This window comes from Ambystoma mexicanum, chromosome 9 (assembly GCF_040938575.1).
Source record: "Ambystoma mexicanum isolate Mex_15411 chromosome 9, UKY_AmexF1_1, whole genome shotgun sequence".
Classification (NCBI taxonomy): Eukaryota; Metazoa; Chordata; class Amphibia; order Caudata; family Ambystomatidae; genus Ambystoma; species Ambystoma mexicanum.
This window is the reverse complement of record NC_090931.1, coordinates 3,913,268-3,937,597: the sequence shown is the minus strand read 5'-3', so window position 1 is coordinate 3,937,597 and position 24,330 is coordinate 3,913,268. Positions and strand designations below refer to the sequence as shown.

The following is a 24,330-nucleotide window of genomic DNA, read 5'->3' as shown; positions in this document are numbered from 1 at the left end:
AAACCCCGTTTTTTCTTTTATACGGCAGTCACCCTCGAACCTCGGAGTTGGATCCCCTCCAAGATCTTGAAACACCAGCAGTAGACTACCTGCATTCTACAATCACCCAAGCCTTTAAGGAAGCTGTTTCTCACCTTCAAAGGGCTAAAGAACAATACAAGAAAGGAGCAGATCAACATCGGAAGGAAGCCCCTCAATATCAAGTAGGGGATCAAGTCTGGTTATCCACCAAATATCTACCTCTAAAAGGGCCACGCACATTCAACCCAAGATACCTTGGTCCCTATTCCATCACTACCATAGTAAACCCAGTAGCGGTCAAGTTGGACTTGCCCCCGCACATGAAGATACATCCGGTCTTCCACGTCTCTCTATTAAAACCCGTGCAACCTCAAACCCGACTAACTAAATCTCCAAAACCCATTCTAGTTGATGGAGAACTCGAGTTTGAAGTCAAAAGCATTCTGGACTGCAAGATCTCCAAATCTAAACTATTTTACCTAATTGACTGGAAAGGCTACGGCCCCCAAGAGAGATCCTGGGAACCTGCTGAATATGTCCACGCTCCTCGCCTAATCAAAAGATTTCACCGAACATTTCCTGACAAGCCAAAACCCTCGGAGAAGCCCGGTTTGGGAGGGGCCTTGAGGGGGGGTACTCTCATGATCTCTGCTTCCAAAAGGTCAGGGTTTTCCCAACTCCCTTGGAAGCAGATCCATAACCCAGGTTCCGAGTGCCAACCAGTCCCAATTGGGACCTTTTGGACCCAGTCCTGGCGCCAGTGGCACCAGGCTCATAAATATGCCCAGTCCCAGCGCTGGAAGCGCCGGGCTCATAATGCTTGGGTGGACTTACCTGCAGCAGACCATGCTGCTTACTTGCCTGCCAGTTGAGCCTCTGATCCTCTTCTGTTTGGAACTACTTTTCCTGTTGGGTGGGGCAGGAGCCACTCCCTAGGTTCAGAACACTGGAACTCTTCTGGAAAGCAGGAACTCTTTTACCTAGGCGAGGCTGTGGAAGGAGACACCTAAGCACTACAGGAGGCTATTTAAACCACACCCGATGGATGAATCTTGCTTTGCGTTATTCTGCATCCTCTGCAGCAGAACGCTCATGGTGTCTTCTGCATCTGATCCTGGGCATAAGGAAAAAGGCTTACCATCCTGAATCCAGTCTTCAGTAACACCTATAAAGACAAGAAAGAACAGGTTAGCATTACTGTCTTTAGTGACAGCGCTTCACTTACCTGGTCCATCGGCTGTCACCAACGCCTCGCGCTGCATTCCGGCATCTGAAAGACAAAGGCTTACCTACTCTTCGTGCGCTCCGGAGGTCTTCGCACTGCATTCCGGCATCTGAAAGACAAAAGCTTACCAACTCTTCGCACGCTCCGGAGGCCTTCGGCGCTGCATCCCGCATCTGAAAGACAAAACAAGGTGCGTTTAAAGACATTGGGGAACTTTAATACTCACGTGCCATTACTCCTTTCCACATCTAACCCAGTGGGTATTCCGGCACCTGCAGCCGCTCCGAACTTGTACCTGCAAAATAAAAAGACAGTTAGAGCGCATCGTGAAGCAGGCAACAAGCGCTTACTTACGTGCTTCCAGGCGCTTCTATTCATCACACGGGCTCCATCTTCAACTCACTTCAGCCCGTCATCCGCCATCACCGGAACCCTGCAAAACAAGAGACATCATTACTAAAGACTTTTAAAGATATTATAATTACTCGAAACTTACCGTTCGTGCAGTAAACGACGGACAGCAGTCCTCTGAAGTCAAGAGGCCTGCTCCCCTTATCCAGTGAAGAAACTGGTTACAGCACCCTGCCCCGAGGAAGATGGAGAGCACGGCGTTCACTTACCTAAGACATCTTACCCTTCGAGTCAGACATACAGTGCACAGAGGTCCAGCCCAAAGTGCCAGCCGTGTGTTACACATCACCTTTGAAGATACGGTATACGCCCAGTCAAGACCGGCGCCTCTACGGGAATCAGGTGAGCGTTACATAAACACAGAGATTTCATCAACTTTATGTGTGCAAGGATACTGACATTCAAACCTCAGTGTATTGACACAGCTGCTTTCGTAGTGAACTGCAAACACTGCAAGGCAGTATTGTTCCAACCCAGAAGCAAATATATCAAGTGTCACAGCGATAGTTGTCTTATGCATCAAGGACTCTTTAAACAACATTCTACAACACCATATCATCTTTCGCCTTAGTGCAACATGGCTTTCAGCAGTGTGCCCCCGCCTGCGTTTTTTATGCCAAGTACTGATGAACCTAGTGTTCCGTGGAAGAGATGGATAAAGTCATTTGAGCATTATGCCGGAGTTGTTTGTGGCCCCAATTGCAGCGCAGAAAAAAGGAAGTCGTTGTTGTTGCACTGCCTGGGCCCAGCTGGTCAAGAGAAATATGAAACTTTGCCAGAGCTGTCAAATGAAGAAGGCTCTGAGTTGAGTGTATATGAGTATGCTGTCAAGAAGATTGACAAACATTTTGAAAAAAAAATAAGCATTATTTTGGAAAGGTATACATTTGGGAAGAGAACACAAGAGGAGGGAGAAAGTGTTGAGAAGTTTATTACTGTGTGATAATGAAACTTCAGGAGACAGGCGGATGCTGAAACAATATTTATTCCAACGTGGAAAGGGTCCTTTAACATAAACAAAGAATAAAGTCCTCTGGTTTCCTTCACCAGTGCTTGACCCTTTCAGAATAGATTGGGGCAGTCCCCAACCTTGTCCTATCTCGTGGTGTCCGGGTAGGCCCACCACTCCGGTCTTCGTTCCTCCTCCTCTTCTCTATCCTGTAACAAGAAAGAACCCTGTCAGCTTTCCTTGGCGCGCTTTTGTTTACTTCCTCAGATTCAAGCCCCCACCAATCACCATTAGCCCTGTCTATCTCACTCCCCATTGGTCCCCAAGGCATTGTCCCGCCTCCCTTAAAGGGTGCCGTGCCTGCGTGTTTCCATCCCGATCTCCGGAGTCCCGGGGAACGTTCGAGCTGATCACGTGATCGTGGCTGCTTTGGATAGGGGTGTGTCCTTGCTCGAAGCGCTTTCCAGCAGCGACCCGCTCCGGGGCCGCCGCGGGACGTGGCACGCTGAAGGGCCGGTCGCTCCCCCCCCCCATCGGGACCAGGTTCCCCAACAGGTGAGTGAGGCGGTGTAACGCTGGGTCTCCGAGCAGCGGCTCAAGCTCCTGCTCCTTCGGTGCTGTTGACAGCCGAGCATGGAGGGCCTGTCCCGTTGCTACGGCTCTCAGGGCCCCCGATCATAGGTGTGCCTATCACCCTCTGTGGGCTCCGACGAGGTGCATTCCTACACACTGCCCTGAGAAAACTAGCCAAGTCATGGAATTTCAATGAGCAACTTGATGAAAGGCTTAGGGACCAGTTTATGCTGGAATGTCGTAGTACCAAAGTGAGAGAAAAACTTTGGTCAGAAAATGATCCATCCTTGGACACAGTACTTTGTGTAGCGAAGGAAGTGGAACATACAGAGGAACGTGTGAAGGAATTGGAAAATAAGATGATACGTATGAAACTTGAGAATTGCAACACCAAATCTGTCAGGGCGTCTGATAATGCTGCTGAAGAAGGCGACTCCATATCCATGATCAATAATATCTCTACGAGAAGGAAATTAACTAACAGACAGCATGGGTCATCGCAACCTGATAAAGGAAAACACAAGACTAGTCATAAGGGAGCCGTGAGTGATCGGAACAGAAAAGATAGTCCTGAAAAGCAGTCCATGAATCTGAGGAGGGCCAAGGAACGTGTTATAGGTGTGACATTATCAACCACTGGGCCGATGACCCAGATTGCCCAGCTTTGAAGATCATTTGCAGCAAGTGCAAAGGTAAAGGTCATTATTCAAGGTGTTGCAGACTCCGGAATACCTCTACGAACTGGATAGGAGGTAATTCGGATAGTAGCCATAGCGGAGCAGAAGAAAGTGAAGAATATGTGTTTGTCATAACTGGTGATGATGATGAGCAGGTTTTGGAGAGTCCCAAAGCCATAGTTTCAGTCGACGGTGGGAGATAAATATGATGATCGATACTGGTGCCAAATATACTTTGTTGCCACTGCACCTATGGAATAAGGAAAAACATGAGTATCTCCATGAGACTGATATCAACCCCAGGGCTTACGGTGGAGTGAAAATTAACACCACAGGGTGATACTGGGGGAAATTGAAGTTTAAAGGTAGAAGAGCCATGGGCAAAATTTACATCACAAATGTGGGCAGGACACCACTCCTAAATTGGACATATCAGAGCAAACTGTAGGTCAAATTAGACTCTACCATTGAAGACTCTGTGTTTGCTATAAGCAATGAAAGGGGTGAACCAAGTAAGGATCCTGTCATGAATAAAGTGAACAGTACGGAGATGGTGCAAGCTGTTTTTCGAGATGGTGTGGGATGTCTTAAGGGCTATGTTCATGAAATACGATTAAGGTCTAATCATAATCCTGTAGCCCAGAAATTGGGAAGTGTCCCTCTTTCCATGAGGGAAGAAGTCAGAAAGGAGATAAGGAAGATGGAGGAAATGGGAATCATCAAAAGCATTGATGCTAGCGAATGGGTTTCGCCACTCGTCATCATAAGGAAGAAATCAGGGAAACTCAGAATTTGTGTCGATATGCGTGAATTGAATAAATGTGTCATTCCTGATCGACACCCTCTTCCCAATATACAAAAAATAATCTCCACAATTGGACCTTCGAAGTTCTTTTCCACTTTGGATCTGACTTCTGCATACCACCAGATTAAACTACACAAACATTCCCGTAATCTTACTGCATTTATTACGCCTGATGGGCTATATCAGTTCAAGAGGATGCCTTTTGATTTGGCATCTGCAGCGTCGGTGTTCCAGAAAGTAATGCATAATTTATTTGAAGGTGCAGCTGGTGTGATTTTCTTTCAAGATGATATTCTGGTCCATGCCGAGAATCAAGTTGTGCATGACGAGAGGCTGCAATATGTGTACGAGAAGCTGTACAGGGTAGGTATGACTCTAAGTAAGGACAAATGCAAAATCGACTGTTCAGAGATAGAGTACTTGGGTCACAAGATTTCTGCAGGAGTTTCTCCAAGGACACAATTGGTTGATTCTATTAATAAGATGGCAAGACCGTGCAGCAAGGAAGAAGTTCGCACATTTATTGGAATGGCAGAGTATTATACCAAATTTGTCAGAGATTTTGCTGCTCACACGGTTCCGTTGCGGGAATTGCTCAAGAGGAGGAGATTTGAATGAGACGATGATTGTGAAGAGGAGTTCAATTTTATTAAGGATGCTATAGGATCAGCTCTTGCCCTGAAGAATTTCTGCAACAACAAGAAAATAATCATCACGACTGATGCCAGCAATGTTGGGTTGGGAGCAGTTGTCACCCAAGAGGACAAGGGTCGTGAAGTAGTGATTGTTTTGCCTCTAGGTTGCTTAAGGGAGCTGAGTTGTCGTATGCTGCAATTGAAAAAGAGGCCCTGGCGATAAAGTGGGCAGCTGAAAAGTTTAGAAGTTTTATATGGGGAAATGAGGTTGAATTTCGAACAGATCACAAACCACTGACTCATGTGTTCATGTCAAAAGGTCTGAACAGAGTTTCTAACAGAATCAGAAGATGGGTGATGATGATGCAAGAATTTAATTACTCAGTGGTATATGTTCCTGGAGTAAGAAATGTCACAGCTGATTGTCTTTCTCGTCTGACTAATGTTTCAGAAACTGTTGATGAGGAAGATGATATGGAAGTTGTTCTAAGTATTGAGGCAGCATCGATTTCAAAGTCTGAGTGGGACAGTGCTGAACAAGATGGTTAGTGTCTCAAAAGTCTAAAGGGGTTACTAAATTGTCAAGGTTCTTGGAACAGGTCAAAATTTAAAAGTGAAAACCTGTTGGATTTTTGGCCTGTTGGTGATGAGCTACATTTTCATGACAGGTTTGTTATGAGAGGAGACAAAGTGATTCCTCCGTCAAGTCTACGCCGGAAGATCATTGAACTAGGCCACGAAGGCCATCAGGGCATTATAAAGACCAAGCAAAGAATAAGGAATGACTTCTGGTGGCCAGGATGCGATTTACAGATAGAACGACACATCAGAAATTGTATCCTTTGTCATAATAGTGAGACAAAATGTGTGGGTGTGAAACAACCGATGGTGATTACGGAAATACCTAACAGAGTATGGAAGGATGTGGGCATGGATATCTTAGGCCCAGTGTGTAGTAACGGTGTGCAAAAGTATTGTCTGGTGATTATAGATCTCCTCACTAGGTGGGTGGAAGCGCTCATAGCATCTAGTATTACGGGGAGAACAGTTACTGACTTTCTTTCCACCATATGTGAAAGGCAAGGATACCCAGGGAGCATCCTCTCAGATAATGGTACCCAATTCAAGTCCAGAGAGGTAGCAGATTTCTGCCAAAGATACTCTATTGAGCATAAAACAAGCTCGATATATCATCCCCAGACAAATGGGATAGTTGAACGTTTCAACAAAGTTCTGAAAGAGACTATTAGGATGTCTTGGTCTAATGGTGTAGATTGGGAGGAAGCGGTCAGAGATAAGGTGGTTGCTCTTCGTTTTACACCGCATTCCAGCACAGGTCTTTCGCCATTTGAACTCAGTAGAGGTAGGAAAGCCAACACCAAATTGGCACCTGTGTGGTTAGATACCAAAGGTAATGGTGTGGAGAAGGATTTCGGTAGTGTGTGTGAGAAGATCAGAGGAGTTCAGAAGAGGAACACATTGGTTTACGACAGGAAAAGGTGTAGTAGAAAATATGATAGGACTTCTGTTGTGGGTAAATTGGTGAGAGTTTTGCTTCCGTCCGCTCTTAGAGTGGGCCCATGTAAGTGGTCCTTGCCGATTAGGGTGGTAGAAGCTTTTAGGCATGCTGTCAGAACGGAAAATGGTAGGGTCTGGAATGTTGAGAGGATTTGGGTGTGTGAGGACAGCAACGGCAAACGCAATGGGAATGGCAGAGAGTATGTCAGTATCGATGCGAGGGGTGTTGGTCAGGATGGTGGTGATGGATTGGATGTGAAGGAGAGGAAGGATGTTTCTAGGAACAAAACTAAGCATAAAGATATTTCCTTGTCAATCCTTCCCAGAGACAACGGTCGCAAGTCCAGATGGGGAAGACCATATCGACTGCCTAAACGGATGGAGGACTATGTGTGATCTTCATTTGGAGGACTATTTGTGACTAATTTTTCTTTGTTTTTTTGTCTTCTTATTTTTTTGAAGCACTTCGTTGTGAACAACATAAAGGAAAGGAGATGTGTAATATCTCAACTAACTGAATGATAGGAGGGTTGCCTGGTTGGAGAGAGACATGGCTGACGTAACCATGGCAGCATGCGTTCACGAGCAAGGTGGAGGAGTGACACAGGCCCTTCGCTCGGGTCGTGGAATGTGGAACGCTGGTTGAGGGCAACAGTTTCGAGCTTCGTATGGCGCAGCTAGCTCCTTCCTTTCTTTCCCGTATATTAATACTTGTTGTCATAGTTAATGTAATTGTAATAAATATCTATATAAATACATACAAACTTACCATCTGTATCATTCATACGCCAACCCCCACACTACAGAAGGCCACACCGGCTGCACAGCAAACTTCCCAGACGAGACAAGAGATGAGTATCAAACAGCTGTGGGGTTCAGAGACATCTAGGCACGCCTGAAGTGGAGGGGCCAGTCAAAATCCATCGCCACAAGGGAACAGAGAAGGGGCAATGGCGCTACGCAAAGAGGACATGCAAAGTTGGTTTAAAGAATTTCTATACCAGTTCTTGGCCTCCTTTCGAACCTAGTTTGAGACTCTGAAAGAGGAAATGAAACTAAAAATTGATATGAACAAGCTAGAAGAGAGGACAGACACATTGGAAAAGGTAGTTCAACATTTGTAGGAGGATACGCAGAAGAGTGATGAAGCTTTAGAACATCTTTCCCGTCTGTCACATAACTGGGCGATCCAGTGTGAGGAATTTTGAAAAACATTCACGGAGATCGAATATCAGGATAAAGAACCTTTCAGAGTCAGTGGAGGATAAGGACTTGAAGGGAACAATTCAACAACTGTTTGCAGAATTATTAGCCGATAGCTCCGAAGGCTTGGTCCAGATAGATCGCCTACATCGTGTAGTCCCACGAAGAGCGATGGAGCCAGGCTCACGACCAAGGGGCGTTGTGGTGGCAGTAACATCATATGGTCAGAAAGGGCAGATTCTGCAGGAGGCGAGCACAGCCAGCCAAGTGCGAATTAATGGTGAAGAAGTACAATAGTATCAAGATCTTGCATAATCCACACTTCTAAAGCGGAGACAAATGTGCACAGTGGTAAAATTCTTGGCGAAAAAGCAGGTCCGGTAAAAAATGGACATTTCCCTTTGGTCTACTCTTTTCTTGGGAAGGACGCCAACATAGAATTGCGACCTGATTTTGAGCCTGCAAGGGGAAAATGCAGATAGTCGAGTTGAACAATAGAGAGGAGACAGGGGTTATAAGAAGCTGTGGCAATGGAAACCCGTATTGAAGAAAGGCAAAGGGGGACATAAGACCCGAACAAAGCAGCAGATCCGGATCAAGAGACACTCTAACAAGGTGAACAATTATGGAAGGGAAAAGAGGACAGAAGATTAACCCGGGTAAAGGGATAATAATCATACACGTTTTTCACAAAGATTGTGGGCCGAGGGGATTGGGCGGAGGGTGGAGCTTCGAATCCTAAGTGGGGTTTAGCATTCCCCACTTTGTTATCTCTGTGATTGTATGAGGCCCAGGCGTGGCGGGCACTTTGTCCGAATGGTAATAGGAACCTGGGCCCTCCTCAGGGGGGGAAATGGTGGGGGGGTAGTTTTAAATTGGGGGTTAATGTTAGTTAGGGCCTGGGGGGAGGGAAGAGGGTGGAGAGGGGGTTGCCAGAAGAGGAAAACAAGGGCACCGGATTAAGGACAAGGGGGGAAGGGGTAGATGGCGACTAAGATGAAGGCCCTCAAAGTGTTCACGTACAATGTAAGGGGAATTAATACCTCCATTAAGAGGAAAAAGTTGGTAAAATGTTTGCGGGGGAACAATCCGTATATTCTCATGTGCCAAGAAATGCACATATGTAAAAAGGGATAAATAGAAACTGCGAATACAAGGGTAATCCCAACGGTATCTGGTCAATCCATCGAACACCAAAGCATCTTATACCAAACCATTGAATTATATGCAACAAAATTCCATTCCATCGTATAGCCATTTTGTTGTATATAATTCGATGGATCCATCAAAATTAGTGGGGTTACGGTTGGGGCTAGGGTTAGATTAGGGGCTCGATTAGGGTTAAGGTTGGGTTAGGGATATGGTGGGTTAGATTAAGGGTAACATTAGGACTAGAGTTAGGATTGGGGTTTAGGGTTGGGGCTAGGGTTAGATTAGGGGCTCGATTAGGGTTAAGGTTGGGTTAGGGATATGGTGGGTTAGATTAAGGGTAACATTAGGACTAGAGTTAGGATTGGGGTTTAGGGTTGGGGCTAGGGTTAGATTAAGGGTTACATTAGGGTTAGGGTTGGGGCTAGCGTTAGATTAAGGGTTAGGGTTGGGGCTATGGTTAGATTAAGGGTTACATTAGGGTTAGCGTTGGGGCTAGGGTTTCGGCTGGGGATAGGGTTAGTGTTGGGGCTAGGGTTAGATTAAGGGTTAGATTTAGGGTTAGATTAAGGGTTACATTAGGGTGAGGGTTGGGGCTAGGGATAGGGTTAGGGCTAGGGTTAGATTTAGGGTTAGATTAAGGGTTACATTAGGGTTAGGGTTGGGGCTAGGGTTAGATTAAGGGTTATGTTAGGGTTGGGGGTGTCGGCATGGGGTTTGTGGGGGAAACTTCCCCCCAATATACAAATAAAAATTAAAACGTTACAAGGAGCTGGCCAGTGCCGAAATTTCAGCACTGGGCAGCTCCATGTAATGTTTTTAAGTTACAAAAAAAAACATTGAAATTCTATCTTTTACATGTAAAAGTGCATTTCCATTGAAACCAGTCCATTTATATTTTCGATGGACTGGTTTAGATGGAAAGGCACTGTTCCATGTTAAAGATAGACTGTCCATGCGTTGGCATACAATGCATTTTTTTTAGATGCTTTGGTATGTCGTTCCTTTTTTTCCGACGGAATTACTATAAACCTTCCCAACATTTTCAGGCAAATGCGGGGGAGAACAAGGCGGGGTGTTGTTAGCAATACATGATAGATTGGGGGCACAATGCTGGAGTTCCAGTCAGACAAGGCAGGGAGGTACCTTTTTTAAAAATATTATCCTTGGAGGCCAAAATATTACGTTGCCCTCTGTGTACGCTCCAAATACGGGACAAGATGGGCTCTTGAGGGGGGTGTTGTCGAGGTTGGAAGATTTTGCTAAGGGGAAATTATTTTGGCGCGAGATCTCAATATAGAATGGTTGCCATAGCAGGATAGGAGTAAACATACTATTCCGGGAGCGCAGACCCCATCCAAGGAAAATGACAATGTTGGCCCGACATGATGTCTGGAGAGCAGTATTGATTATATTTGGGCCTCCACAGGACTAATGGGGGAAGGTAAAAGATGTAGAATTGGGATCAATTTCGTTGTCTAATCACGGCCCACTAGTGATGACTCTCAATCTGGGAAATAAAGGGGCAGGACTATGGAAATGGAGGTTCCCCACATGACCCAAGCCAAGTTAATTAGAGATACGATGGAGCAGTATTTTGAGGAAAATGAGAAGGGGGAATTGTCTATGGAAAAGGTATAGTATGCCATTGAACACGGTAATGAGGGGACATCTGATAGCATTCAAGGCAGGGTGGGGTAAACAGAAACCACAGTGGGGTGGAAGAATTAGAGGGCAAATTGAGAGACATACAAGGGGAAATGTCAAAGAACCTGAATAATAAATTATGAAGGGCACTACGACATGTTCAGAGTCAATTAGAGATGTTCCGAACGAATAAGGCAGAGGGAGCCCTGTTACATTTAAAACAATGGCATTATGTGAAGGACAATAAAGCAGAAAGACATCTGGCCAGGCAACTGAAAGAAAAGAAGCGCACCCAGGCCATATTGAAGCTTCGTGATAGTTCAGGACAGGATAAGATGACAAATGAGGACATGGGGGAAATATTCAGGGAATACTATCAAGTTTTATACACATCAGATGACCCCCTGGGAGACGGACAGGAGGAGTACCTTGCAGGGCTCACGCTTCCACAAATTACAGAGGAGAAAAGAGAGGCTATAGAGGTGGAAATCCAGGAGGAAGAGGCGAGAAAGGATATTAGAAAGCTGCCAAAGAACAAGGCCTTGGGCCCGGATGGGTACCCGGAGAGTTCTTATAAACATTACATGGATATTCTATCTCCAAAGCTTACAAAATGATTTAACACATTTAAAATGACGGGCTCTAAATATCTAGATAGAATTGTGGAGATTAGCATGCATCACATCTAAATAGAATTGTGACGATGAGCATGTGTTATATCTAGATAAAATTGTGAGTATTAGCATGCGTCATATCTGATAGAATTGTGAAGATAATCTTGCGTCACTTCTAGACAGAATTGTGATGATTAGCTTGTGTCACATCAAGATAGAATTGTGGCGATAATCTTGCGTCACTTCTAGATAGAATTGGGAAGATTAGTATTCATCACATCTAGATAGAATTGTGGAGATAATCTTGCTTCACTTCTAGATAGAATTGTGAATATTAGCATACGTCACATCTAGAAAAAGAATTGTGGAGATAATCTTGCATCACTCCTAGATAGAATTGTGAAGATTTGCATGCGCCACATCTAGATAGAATTGTGAGGATTAGCTTACATCACTGTGAGGTGTGACCCGACGGGTACCGGGGCACCTGCCTGACAGAGCAACCGAAAGCTGCTGAACAAACAGCACCAACAGGCCCAGTCATAACTGAACCGGAACCCTCTGAACAGCCACTTCTCCGAGGAAACATGGGATCAACTGAGAAGCAACCGCACTACAGTCCGGCAGTGATCGCAATGACAGAGGATTTCAAAACCCTCCTCCCCTTTTCAGCGGAACATGCAGCACTCCATAGCAAGTGGTGCAACTGTTCCCTACATGGATGTCCTGAGGCAACAAATTCGTTAGAGCAGTGGACTACAGATCCCATAATTCCTGTCTATAACCTGGTCTAGGCCCTGGAGCCTGAAGAACCACACCTACCTTATGCTTGTGGGTGTAGATCCTCCAGAGATGTCGGGACACTGGGGTGGCGGGAGAGACAGGGCGAGTAAGGTAAGTGGCGGGTGACGGGAGAAACACTACAGGCCGGGGAAGGAAACGGGGAGGGATTCCAACCGAAACGATTAAGAGGGTTGGGAAAACTGGATAATTGGCGGGGAGGAGATGCGGGATGTTTAAAACCTGCGTTCAATGAATCATGGTCGTTCTATGTTTTTCCAAGCAAACACAGCCGGAGGACTGCCAAGAGTGGATCAAGGACACAGCAGGTTTTCACTGGGCGATCTAGGACGCGGAGCTCCTGGGAGTTACGAAGGGCAGCCTTACTCTCGTCCCATTTGCAAAGCGGAACGCCAAGTTGACATTAAGCTTGGTGCATCTCTTTCTGCTGAAAATTTTGTTTTGTTTCCTTTCGTTGCACGGAAGATGTATAATTGTAAACCTGAATAAAAGGACCTTGTTTCAACCCTGCTATCCGACTCCCGCCTGCTGTTTAACAGTGGTGGTAGCGGTGGGATAAGGCAATGCTGGTTCCTGACTTGTTTGTCATGGAAGCAATAATAAAATTGCTAGCTGAGGGGCAGCAATAACTGCAGCAGCTTCTACAAATGCAAGGACACCAGGCCCAGGCGGATCGTCAAGCACTGCAGCAAGCCATACAGATCCAGAGTGCTATGCAAGATCAAGGAAGAGAAGCCCTATGGATATTGGGTGAGGCCATGGCCGCCAATAAAGCGCAACCAGTCATACCCCCCACTGTGTTGCAGAAATACCAGGCGGGAGATGACCAGAGTTTTTTCTTTGTTAATTTTGAGAGAATCACCAGGGCTGCCCAATGGCCCCAGGAGAGATGGGCCTTCTTCCTAGCCCCGCTACTAACAGGGGCGTTGCAAGGGGCCTATCAAGCTGCAAATCCCACAGGGGATACCCCATATGCAGAGCTAAAGAAGACGATCTTAGAGGGACTGGGCATGGATAAAGAATCTTATAGGATAACGTATCGTGAGAGCCGCCTTTGGGGAAAGCCCAAGACAGCTTTTTTATTTTAGACTTAGCCAAAAAATTGTTACAGCCCAGTAGAGCCACCACAGGGCAAATCAAGGACAAAATCATGCTGGAACAATTTGTTGAGGCACTGCCCAGCCTAAACCAACGGTGGGTCAGGCAGCACCTGACCTGACAACATTAAGCTTGGTGCATCTCTTTCCGCTGAACGTTTTGTTTCCTTTTGTTGCATGGAAGTTGTATAAATTTAAACTTGAATAAAATAACATTTCGTTTCAACCCTGCTATCCGACTCCCGTCTGCTGTTTAACAGTCACATCTAGATAGACCTGTGAAGATAATCTTGCGTCACTTCTAGCTAGATTTGTGAAGTTGAACATGTGCCAGAGCTAGATAGTGATGCCATTAACCGACCCTACTAAAAATCTCACCCCTCTGCATACACCTCATACATCTAAGCACAAGAAACTGCACACACTTCACTACACCGCTGCAACAAACCAAACCACGTAGTCTTGCACAAGAGAACATGACGGCAACCAACCGAAAGCACACTTAAGCACAGCGAACGGTGTGAAGCGAAATGATGCTGCCAACAGCAGCACATCACAGCACTCTTGCTCTCCTCCCGCTCCACCCCACCCTCTTTTCCTTTCAGATGCACCAGAGCGCAAGGGGAGCAATCTTGTGTTGAGAGTGCATGCAATAAATGTCCTTTAAGAAGAACTAAAGTATCAGAGCTCTAGTGCCCCAGCATTGCATGCATGATAACGTGTCTAGACGGGACTCCGTGATGTGTGCTCCTGCATGCACCCTGCACGTGCTTCTGGAGCTGCCTGGGGTGGGAGGGCAGGGGAGGGGAGGGGGTGGGGTGGGAAGCGGCCTGCCTCTGCGGGCACCATGCCCAGGCACACCCTGCCCGGGACCACCCTGCCCGGGACAGAGACGCGGCCACGGCGCCCCCATGCGCGACGCTTCCAGCATTGCACTCTCGCTCTGTCTGTGGGACTATGAGCCGGATATTACGCACGCGCGCGCGCTTTGGGAAGCACGGAGTCCTTTCACTGACGCACCAGTGCTGAGCTGCCCGTCTAGTCTTTCGTCTGTTTCCAGCCCCTTGCGTGCGCGCGTGCGTGAGGGCGGAACGGCCTGTCGCGGAGCCTGTTTCCGCCCGGGCCCTTGTGCCGCTGCGCTGTCAGTTGGCGGTTGCTAGGTGACGGGCGGCGCTGGCGGGAAGGCGGCTGCAGCAGGGGGGCCCGGCACCCATGGCCGCGCCGGAGCCCACGCTCCCCCCTCAGGGGGTGGCGGTGACGGTGAGCGGCTCCGGGCAGCGCTTCGTGCACAAGAAGAAGAAAGTGCTGAACGCAGAGGAGTCGGAGCTGTATGAGCTGGCGCAGGCGGCCGGCGTGGGCCTGGACCCCGAGCTCTTCCGGTGAGGGGCTAGGGGGGGCGCAGGGCGACTGGGGGGACGCAGGGTGGCCAGGGGGGGACGCAGGCGTGGGCCTGGACCCCGAGCTCTTCCGGTGAGGAGCTAGGGCGGAACCAGGGCGGCTGGGGGGACGCAGGGTGGCCAGGGGGGACGCAGGGCGGCTGGGGGGCCTAGGGCGGACCCAGGGCGGCTAGGGGGGACGCAGGGCGACTGGGGGGGGGACGCAGGGCGGCTAGGGGGGACGCAGGGCGGCTAGGGGGGACGCAGGGCGGCTAGGGGGGACGCAGGGTGGCCAGGGGGGACGCAGGGCGGCTAGGGGGGATGCAGGGCGGCTAGGGGGGACGCAGGGCGGCCAGGGGGGGACGCAGGCAGCAGGCGTGGGCCTGGACCCTGAGCTCTTCCAGTGAGGGGTTAGGGGGGGGCGCAGGGTGGCTAGGGGGGACGCAGGCATGGGCATGGACCCCGAGCTCTTCCGGTGAGGGGCTAGGTGGGGACCCAGGGCGACTGGGGGGGGAACCCAGGGCGACTGGGGGGGGACACAGGGTGGCTAGGAGGGAACGCAGGGTGACTGGGGGGGACGCAGGGTGACTGGGGGGGACGCAGGGTGGCTAGGGGGGGTGCAGGCAGCAGGCATGGGCATGGACCCCGAGCTCTTCCGGTGAGTGGCTAGGAGGGAACACAGGCGACTGGGGGGGGACCCAGGGCGACTGGGGGGGGACCCAGGGCGGCTAGGGGGGGGACCCAGGGTGGCTAGGGGGGGACGCAGGGCGACTGGGGGGGACGCAGGCAGCAGGCATGGACCCTGAGCTCTTCAGGTGAGGGGCTAGGGGGGATGCAGGGCGACTGGGGGGGGATGCAGGCATGGACCCCAAGCTCTTCTGGTGGGGGCCAGGGCGACTGGGGGGATGCAGGGTGGCTGGGGGGGTGCAGGGTGACTGGGGGGGGGGACACAGGCAGCCGGCGTAGGCCTGGACCCTGAGCTCTTCCGGTGAGGGCCAGGGTGGCTCGGGGGGACACAGGGCGGCTGGGGGGGGGTGGTGAAGGCAGCCGGTGTGGGCCTGGACCCTGAGCTCTTCCGGTGAGGGGCTAGGGGGGGACACAGGGCGACTGGGGGGGATGCAGGGTGGCTAGGGGGGATGCAGCCGGCATGGGCCTGGACCCCAATCTCTTCCGGTGAGGGCTAGGGGGGACGCAGACAGCAGGTGTAGGCATGGACCCCGAGCTCCTCTGGTGAGGGCTAGGGGGGATGCAGGCAGCAGGCGTGGACATGGACCCCGAGCTCCTCTGGTGAGGGCTAGGGGGGATGCAGGGTGGCTAGGGGGGGACGCAGGCAGCAGGCGTGGGCATGGACCCCGAGCTCCTCTGGTGAGGGCTAGGGGGGATGCAGGGTGGCTAGGGGGGACGCAGGCAGCAGGCGTGGGCATGGACCCCGATCTCCTCTGGTGAGGGGCAGGGTGGCTAGGGGGGCTGTGGGGCGGCTAGGGGAGGACGCAGGTGGCCGGCGTGGGCCTGGACCCTGAGCTCTTATGGTGGGGGGCAGGGTGGCTAGAGGTGAGGGGCAGGGTGGCTAGAGGTGAGGGGCAGGGTGGCGAGGGGGGATGCAGGCAGCAGGCCCGCGGGAGATGGGGCACGGAGGCTTCTAGCGCCTTGACTAGGGGGGGGGGGTTTATAATCAACCGAATATTTATGGTAATTAGTCAAATTACATTTTATAAACACATCAATACATACACGCATACTGTAGCACAACACAGTCACACGTTTAAAATACATACAACAATTACAGGTCAATACATACAAATTATAAGACAACCATTTAAGAGTTTTGCACTGATGTGCTGGATACACCAGAAATAATCAAGACAGACAGTGATCGAGGCCCTGTACCTGCACAGATCATCATGTGCAAATAAGCACATCAAGTGAGCTTCAACTTACTAACATTTGGCACCTTTCAGTCAACAGGCTTCGGGTCATTGCCCTGAATGCCTAAATACTAAAATTAATTTACCCCAATGTCCTTGCTCCCTGCTTCCAGACCCTAAAACGTGCAAACTGTACTGATAGGGAAGGAGAGTTCCAACAGTAAGTACAGAATTCGTCAGATTTATAGTGTCAAAATCATAAACAAGATTCTCATAGGTACTAATGAGTACCCAGAGACGCATAATGTTTCTAGTGTACCATGATTATTGCAGATTCAGCAATATCTGTCTTCAGCAATATTTTCATCTGCGGGCCTAACACTTCATGGAACAGAAACCGCCTTAATTGATTTAAAGACGCAGGTCGACGAGCTGAGGGATGGAGGAGGAACAGCACTCCTGCTCCTACTTGATCTCTCTGCAGCATTCGACTTGGTCGATCACAAGGTACTCTGCAAACACCTGGATTCTGCTGCCCATTTCTCTCCTGAGGCCATCAAATGGCTCGAATCCTTCCTCAGCGAAAGAACAATGAGTTTTTTCCCCATCGGCCGCAGCTGACCCTACCCCTATATTATGTGGCGTTCCCCAGGGCTCCTGTGTCTCGCCTACCCTATACAATATCTTCACCAAGCCCTTGTTCGATGATCTAGACCTTCTGGGTATCACCTACACTAACTATGCAGATGATACACAGATTCTCCTCCCGCTTTCTGGGGATCATAGGAAGGACTTGGAATTGGTGAATAGGGTATATCTCGTTATTCAAGCATGGATGGCCACACATGGCTTGTGCTTGAATGACGACAAGACGGAGTTGATAATCCTGGGAACACATATGAACACCAAAAAATTAGGTCAGGAATTCTCCTCCTTCAATATTGATGGAAATCCTATCAGGGTCTCCAAGGAAGTAAAAACCCTCGGTTTCTACTTGGATTCCACACTATCTTTCGACAAACAACTAAAATCCTTGGCCTCTACCACCGCATACACCTGCAAACTGATAAGAGCAGGCAAGCCCTTCCTCTCTAATGACAGTTGCATGATCTTGGCTAGAGCACTTATCCTCTCCAGGATCGACTACTGTAATGCCCTTTACAGTGGTGCCAACAAATCTACCATACAGAAACTTCAAACGCTCCAAAATAATGCTTTGCGAGCAGCGCTTGGCATAAACAAAAGAACACACATCTCCACCATCAGACGCCAACACAAATGGTTATCTACAAACCACAAAATTCAATTAAAAATTATCTCCCTGACACATAAAGCTCTTAACAACGCCGCCCCAAGCTACCTCACGAACAAAATGCAAAAAAAACCCTCTATTAGACCTACCAGAGCTACCAATACTAACTGTCTGGTAGTACCTAGATTTAAACTTACCACGGTCGGTGGGAATAGTTTCCGTGTGAAGGCGGCCAAAACCTGGAATCTATTACCCAACAATCTAAGAGCAGACCAGCCGTACTCACTATTCAGAAGGAATGCTATCCAATATCTTATCTCCAACGACCACTAGATTTAGGCTTATAATATTCCCAGACTTGACACTTGTCCCTCTCCTCCTTCCCACGATATGTTATGCGTACCATCCTCTATGTAACTCATCGACCTGCACGATGATGGTCCTGCACATTTGTATACATTTGTATACTATTACTGTAACTTGTATAATTTGTATAATTTGCACAACTTGTATATTATCTATAATATCCATTACTGTATCTTGTATAATATGTATAACTTTTACTGTATCCTGTATAATCTGTAACAATGTAAGTTTCGCATTATCCTACCTGCTGCGCCCTTCTACCTACGGGTCTGGAGCGCATTAGAAATAAAACAAACAAACAAACTGACAACAATGGAAGTTGATTAATGCAAAGACACAACAGGAGCCTACATACTAAGGGGAGCGACATACATTTGGGGTCTTTTATACCTATTGACCGCACTAGTTACTTGTCTGACACTTTTTAGGGTGGATATTTGATCATATATATCAAATTTGGCTTTAAATGATGTTTTTAAAGTCTGATAACCACCCCTGATGATCCAATTTGGGAACCAATTTATCTCTTGAAAAGTAATCCTCATAAGATCATGAAACGTCAGTATTAGTGTTTCCATTTCTCCCACAATTTGCACCCAAAGTTTTTAGAATGGGCCACACTGCAGTCATATTTGCCTTTCTTTAAGGTTTAATTCTCCCCTTTTTCTTTCCATCAGTCCACCCAGTGAGATCGGGCCCAACTCCAAGCGTAACAGTTACTCGGGGACTGATGGTCTAAGTTTCAACAACTTTCTCCAGAAAAGACCCTCAACAACATTTAGTCACCTGGGATCCTTCATTGTAAGTGCCTCAAGGCCATACAAAATAGCCGTACTGAAGCACTGCTTGTAAAGAATTGGAGTACCCTCAAACAAATACCCTGCCATCTGATGGACAAATCTTGTGAAGAGATGGGTCCACAGAGCAGTCTTCCTCTTTTTGCTGGCAATGGTATAAGAGTAATTTATCTCTGCACTCGTTTCCAATCCGAGGTACGGGTAGTGATCTACATACGCCACGTTCCCTAGGTTGAATTTGAGTTTCATTTTGTTAATTTCTTTCCTGGAGATCAGCAGTGTTTTAGTCTTTTCGATGTTAACTACGAGGTCATTTTCCCTTTGCATATTCAGCTAAATTGTCCTTTACTTTACTTTATTGCATTTGTACTGCGCAGCAATGAACCCGTGGGCATGATGGCGCGGACGAGACTAGACAACAAGAAACGTATAAGCGTAGAAAGAGCTAGGGGAGAGAACCGAGGAATCAACTGGGCTTTATTCAAAGAGCCATTTTTTTAACTTTCTTTTGAATCCATCCAGCATGGATCTACATCCAGTAAGAGTTTGGTTGAAAATGACAAGGTCGTCAGCATATAACATGCTGTCAACTCTCGTCCTTCCAATCCTGGGGGTGCAATTTGATTCTCTCAACATCCTCTTCGGAAGATCAGAAATATATAAATAAACAGCAAGGGAGCCAGACACAGCTTTGCTTGTCTCCCTTTCTGAGCTGCACCTCTATCATTATCTAAACGTACTCTAGCACTTGTTTCCTCATGGAGTTTTTTTGAGTTTAGTTTATTATTTGTATGGCGTGCCATACCCTGGAGTATCAGGGCGCAAACAGACAATTTATTTTCAAATTTGTTTATTGGCATTTTCGTTATAGTTACATATTTCAAGGTGACCGATTGGCCAGCGACATTCAGCCTTTGTGGTCAAACAACAAACTTTACTTAACATGAACATAAACAATAGAAACATTAACTATCTCCGATTCAAGGGTGAGTGATGACTGATGAGGTTGTAAGCGGGGAGGAAGCGGCCGGGCAACATGGGCATGGGTATGGGCTTTCCGAGAATGTTAATGCTGGAGGGGCTTGGTTTCGAATGTCTTAGGCAATCATTCAGGTCCTGTGCCAGGGCCGGTAGGTGGTTCAGGGGGGCTTATCATCCGAAGAGTGAAACAGTCTAGACATGGTGTCTTTCCAAGCAGCAAGGGCCATGCTTGACTCGTCCGTAGATCTAGCCACGCTGTCCTCCCAGGCTCTTGTTTCGGCAGTCGCCCATCTTTCGAATTCTTTGCGCCATGCCCTTTGATTTGGTCCTGCCGGCCGTTTCCATGCCATGGCGATAGTTCTTTTGGCTGTTATGCATAGCAAGTCCATCAGCTTAACCGCATACTTGAGTTTGGCTAGTCTGGGGTAGCAGCCTAGGAGGCATTCTGCTGGGGTCCATTTATATCTGGTGACTTCTGCCTCTTCGCAGGTTTTTTTTACCGTCGACCAGAGGCTACGGGTTTTTGTACAGTTCCAAAACATATGGATTAAGTCTGCTCCCTCTATCCCACACCAGGTGCACTGTGTCTGGGCGGTTTTGTTAAACTTAGCGATTCTGCTCGGGGTTAAGTAGGTACGATAGAGTACATTTAACTGGATTAGCCGAAATCTCTGGTTTCTAGAGACCTCTTTCGGGAAGGACAGCGCTCTGCTCCACTCCTCTTCGGACAGCTCCAGTCCCATGTCTGATTCCCAGCGGGTCTTTAGTATATCACTGCAGGGATTGGGGATGTCAACAAGGAGTTTATATATCTGAGATATTGCTTTCCCCTCTTCACTCAGGGTGTACATCAAGGCCAAGAGGGGAGTGTTCTCTGGTTCTTCTGGCCAGGTGTCCCATTTTATGCGTGCTATCTTGCGGATCTTTTGATACCACAGGAATTGGCCAGCGTGAATGTCCTCTTCCTCCTGCAACTCAGCGAACTCCCTGAATGTGCCTCCGGAGTATAGATCTCCCCAGGTGTACACTCCTTTTTCCTCCCAGTGCCTAATGGTGTGGAGGGTGGTGACAGATTTGTCGAGTCCCGAGAGTATTGGCACTTCTTGGAAGTATGGTTGCTTCAGGTGTAACACCGTCTTGGTTCTGCACCATATTTTCCTGCCTAGGATTGTTAGAAAAGGCTGATCGTGTAGCAGAGTTTGAGGGGCCCAGAGCAATTCCCTCAGGTGAATTGGGGAGATCATGGCCTGTAGGAGGGGGTTCTCTGAAGTGGTCCCGTCTGCTAGCCATTTGGTTACATGGCTTAGCTGAGCTGCAAGGTAGTATTTCTCTAGACTAGGTAACTGGATCCCTCCTTGGCTGTACGGTAGTACTAAGGTAGACAGTGCCACCCGATGTCTGCCCTTACCCCATAGAAACTCCTTAATTATTGTGTCGAGAAGCCGAAAGAAGGGCTTGGTGATATAGAAGTGCACATTCTGGAACCCATATAGGAATCTAGGGAGAATGATCATCTTGGTTATTGAGGCCCTGCCCAGCATGGATAATGGAAGCTTAGACCAGAAACTTATGGATTTGCGCAATTTGGGTATCGCAGCCATCGTGTTTCGTGTATGCATTTGTTCTGGGGTGTGCATTATCTGGATCCCAAGGTAACGGAAAGATTCGGTCTCCCACTTTATGCCCACTGAGGGAAGCTCTTCTGCGGATTTATTTTTCAGGGATGCTAATGGAAACATGCAGGATTTCGTTTTGCTAAATTGTATGCCTGAGACTTTGGCGTAGTTATCAAGGACCTCCAGTATTGTCGGGACATTGAGATGAGGGTCGTTAACATATATTAGGACATCGTCTGCATATAGTGAAACAATATGGTCAGTCCCGCCCAGCCTAATTCCCGCATCGAAAAATTGCTGCCTAAGGAAGATTGCAATGGGTTCTAGACCCAGGATGTAGAGCATGGGAGAGAGTGGGCAGCCCTGCCTAGTGCCCCTGCGAATTTCCCATGTGTCTGATACATATCTCCCGGATTTTATCCTGGCCCTAGGTTCAGTATATAGGATCACTACCCATCTGATGAATCGTTGACCGAGCCCAAAACCTTCCAGGACCGCTATCAGCCACTCCCAGTAAATGGAATCAAATGCTTTAATAGCATCCAGGGAGAGTAGTGCGAGTTGTTTTCCGCTTGTATTGGTTTCAGCTATAATGTGCTGTAGCCTGCGTAAGTTTAGGGACGTGTTACGTCCAGGTATAAAGCCGTTTTGGTCTTCATGTACTATGTCACCAATCACTTTGGACAGACGTCTCGCTAGTATTGTCGTCAGTATTTTCACATCATAATTAAGCATGGCGAGCGGGCGGTAGGAGTCGCATTTATCGGAGGGTTTATTGGGTTTGAGCATCGGGACCAGTAAGGTTTCCCTCATACTGTCAGGTAGGATACCAGTTTCGAGTGTCTCAGAAAAGACCTGGTGTAACAGGGGCGTCAGGGTGGGTTCGTATTCCTTGTAGAATTCTGGGGGGAGTCCATCGCATCCTGGGGTCTTACAAGTAGCGAGGGACCTAATAGCTTCTGTTATGTCTTCCGGTGTGATGTCGGAGTCTAGGGCTTCGGACTGCATTGGTGACAATTTGGGTAGGCCAATTTCCTCTAGGGTGTCCAATATCTGGTCCTGTGGGACCTTGTGTGTGTGGGAGTATAGTTGTGCATAGAATCGTTGGAAGGTATCGTTTATGTCTTGTTGAGTCCTGTGTTCTATGCCTTGTTCGTCTTGTAGTGCTGTAGTGTGTTCTTTTTTGCAGAGCCACGCTAGTAGCCTACCTGGTCTATCGGCCTCTGCATGTGCTCTATTAGTTCTGACGCTAAAGTCGAACTTAGCCAATCTGTCCCATGCCCTGGAGCAGTCCTCCCTAAGAGAACTCAGTTCTTCCTCCCTTCCCAACGTGCCAATAGGGGTGGACTCTAGTTGTTGGACTGTCAACTCTTTCTGGTTCAGTTCCTCCCGTAGTAGTTTCCTGATGCCTCCTGCTTTTGCAATTGTTTCTCCCCGTATTACCACCTTTAGGGCATCCCATAGCGTACCTATTTGGTCCACACTACCTGTGTTTACCGCTATATAGTTTTCCAAGGACTCCTGGAGCTCATCCCTGAAGGTCGGGTCTTTCAGAGCCTCAGCAGGCATTCTCCACATTGGGATGGGCGGTCTAGGGCTGTTGTGTTGCCAGTCTAATAGGAGTGGGGAGTGGTCGGAGATGGTCCTTCCTAAGTATTGTGCGTTAGCCGTCTGAGGCGTGTGTTCTCTGCTTATGAAAAAATAATCTAACCTCGTGTGTAGTTTGTGTGGGGATGAGTAATATGAGTATGTCCTTTCGTTTGGGTGGAGGTCCCGCCAAGCATCTATCAGATCGAATTCGTTGAGCGTTGCATTTAGGGATGAGGTGGCAGCGGGGAAGCCGCTTGCCGGTGGATAAGACCTATCTAGTTCGGGATTGTGAACGCAATTAAAATCACCACCCCACAAAAAGAGACCATCCCGATACTGTGACATCTGGGCGCTAAGTGTTTTTAAGTGAGCTGGGATATTATTGTTAGGGAAGTATGAGTTTACTATACATATTTCTCTTTGTTCCACTGTTCCCCATATGATCAGATATCTACCTTCAGGGTCCCTCACCAACCTGCGTAGGAGAAACGGTACCTGGGGGTTGAACCAGATGAACACCCCTCTGGCGAATTTGGAGTAGGGGGCTCCGTAGCCTTGTCCCCCCCAGTGTTCTCTGAGCTTCTCATCCGCCTCAGCGGTGCAGTGAGTCTCCTGTAGGAGAGCAATGTCCACTCTCTTCCTCTGTAGGTAGGATTTAATCCTGTTCCTGCGGGGGTAGGTGCCCAGGCCCCTTACATTCCAGGTCAATAGTCTAATGTGTGTGGCCGTCTTGTTTCCGTAAAACAACAAGAGAGTCCCTACTTCCACCCGTGAAGCAGATGATGGCGACCGGCATCGCCGGTTCGGCTCTGTTTAGTGCGGTCCTGCCCATCCCGGCCCTCCAGCCAGTTCCCCCGCCCGTCAGTTGTACTTTTACCTTCGGAGATCTATCAACATTAACAACCTCCTTCCCGTAGGATGGATCAACAGAAAAGAACAACAGTAAACTGCCCCCAGCAGTTGTTATGAACTCACAACGCTCGGGGGCTCCCGGGCCTTCCGGTCCTCTCCAGGTCTTTCAGCCCGGGTGATGTGTAGGTATTTTACCTGCACCGCTTCGGTTGGGGTGGGTCGTCAGTGTTTTTGCACAAGAGCCTCCGAGCTCCTGCCCGATTGCGTCGCCTTCTTGGTGTGGCGACGCGATTTATTCCGAAGTAGTAGC

General features: G+C 48.3%; 1 protein-coding gene across 2 annotated transcripts in view; it reads left to right on the top strand.

Annotated features, from left to right (window-relative positions):
* Window positions 1–14,315: 14,315 nt before the first annotated feature.
* The window catches only part of LOC138487600 (mitotic-spindle organizing protein 2B-like), a 91,461-nt gene continuing 81,446 nt past the window's right edge, over window positions 14,316–24,330 (top strand). The window contains exon 1 of one of the 2 annotated variants that reach the window (XM_069614068.1): window positions 14,316–14,704. In XM_069614068.1, the coding sequence (XP_069470169.1) occupies window positions 14,538–14,704 (167 nt within the window). In that variant the 5' untranslated portion in view covers window positions 14,316–14,537. The remainder of the gene's footprint in view (window positions 14,705–24,330) is intronic. The other variant, XM_069614067.1, reaches the window with a different exon arrangement.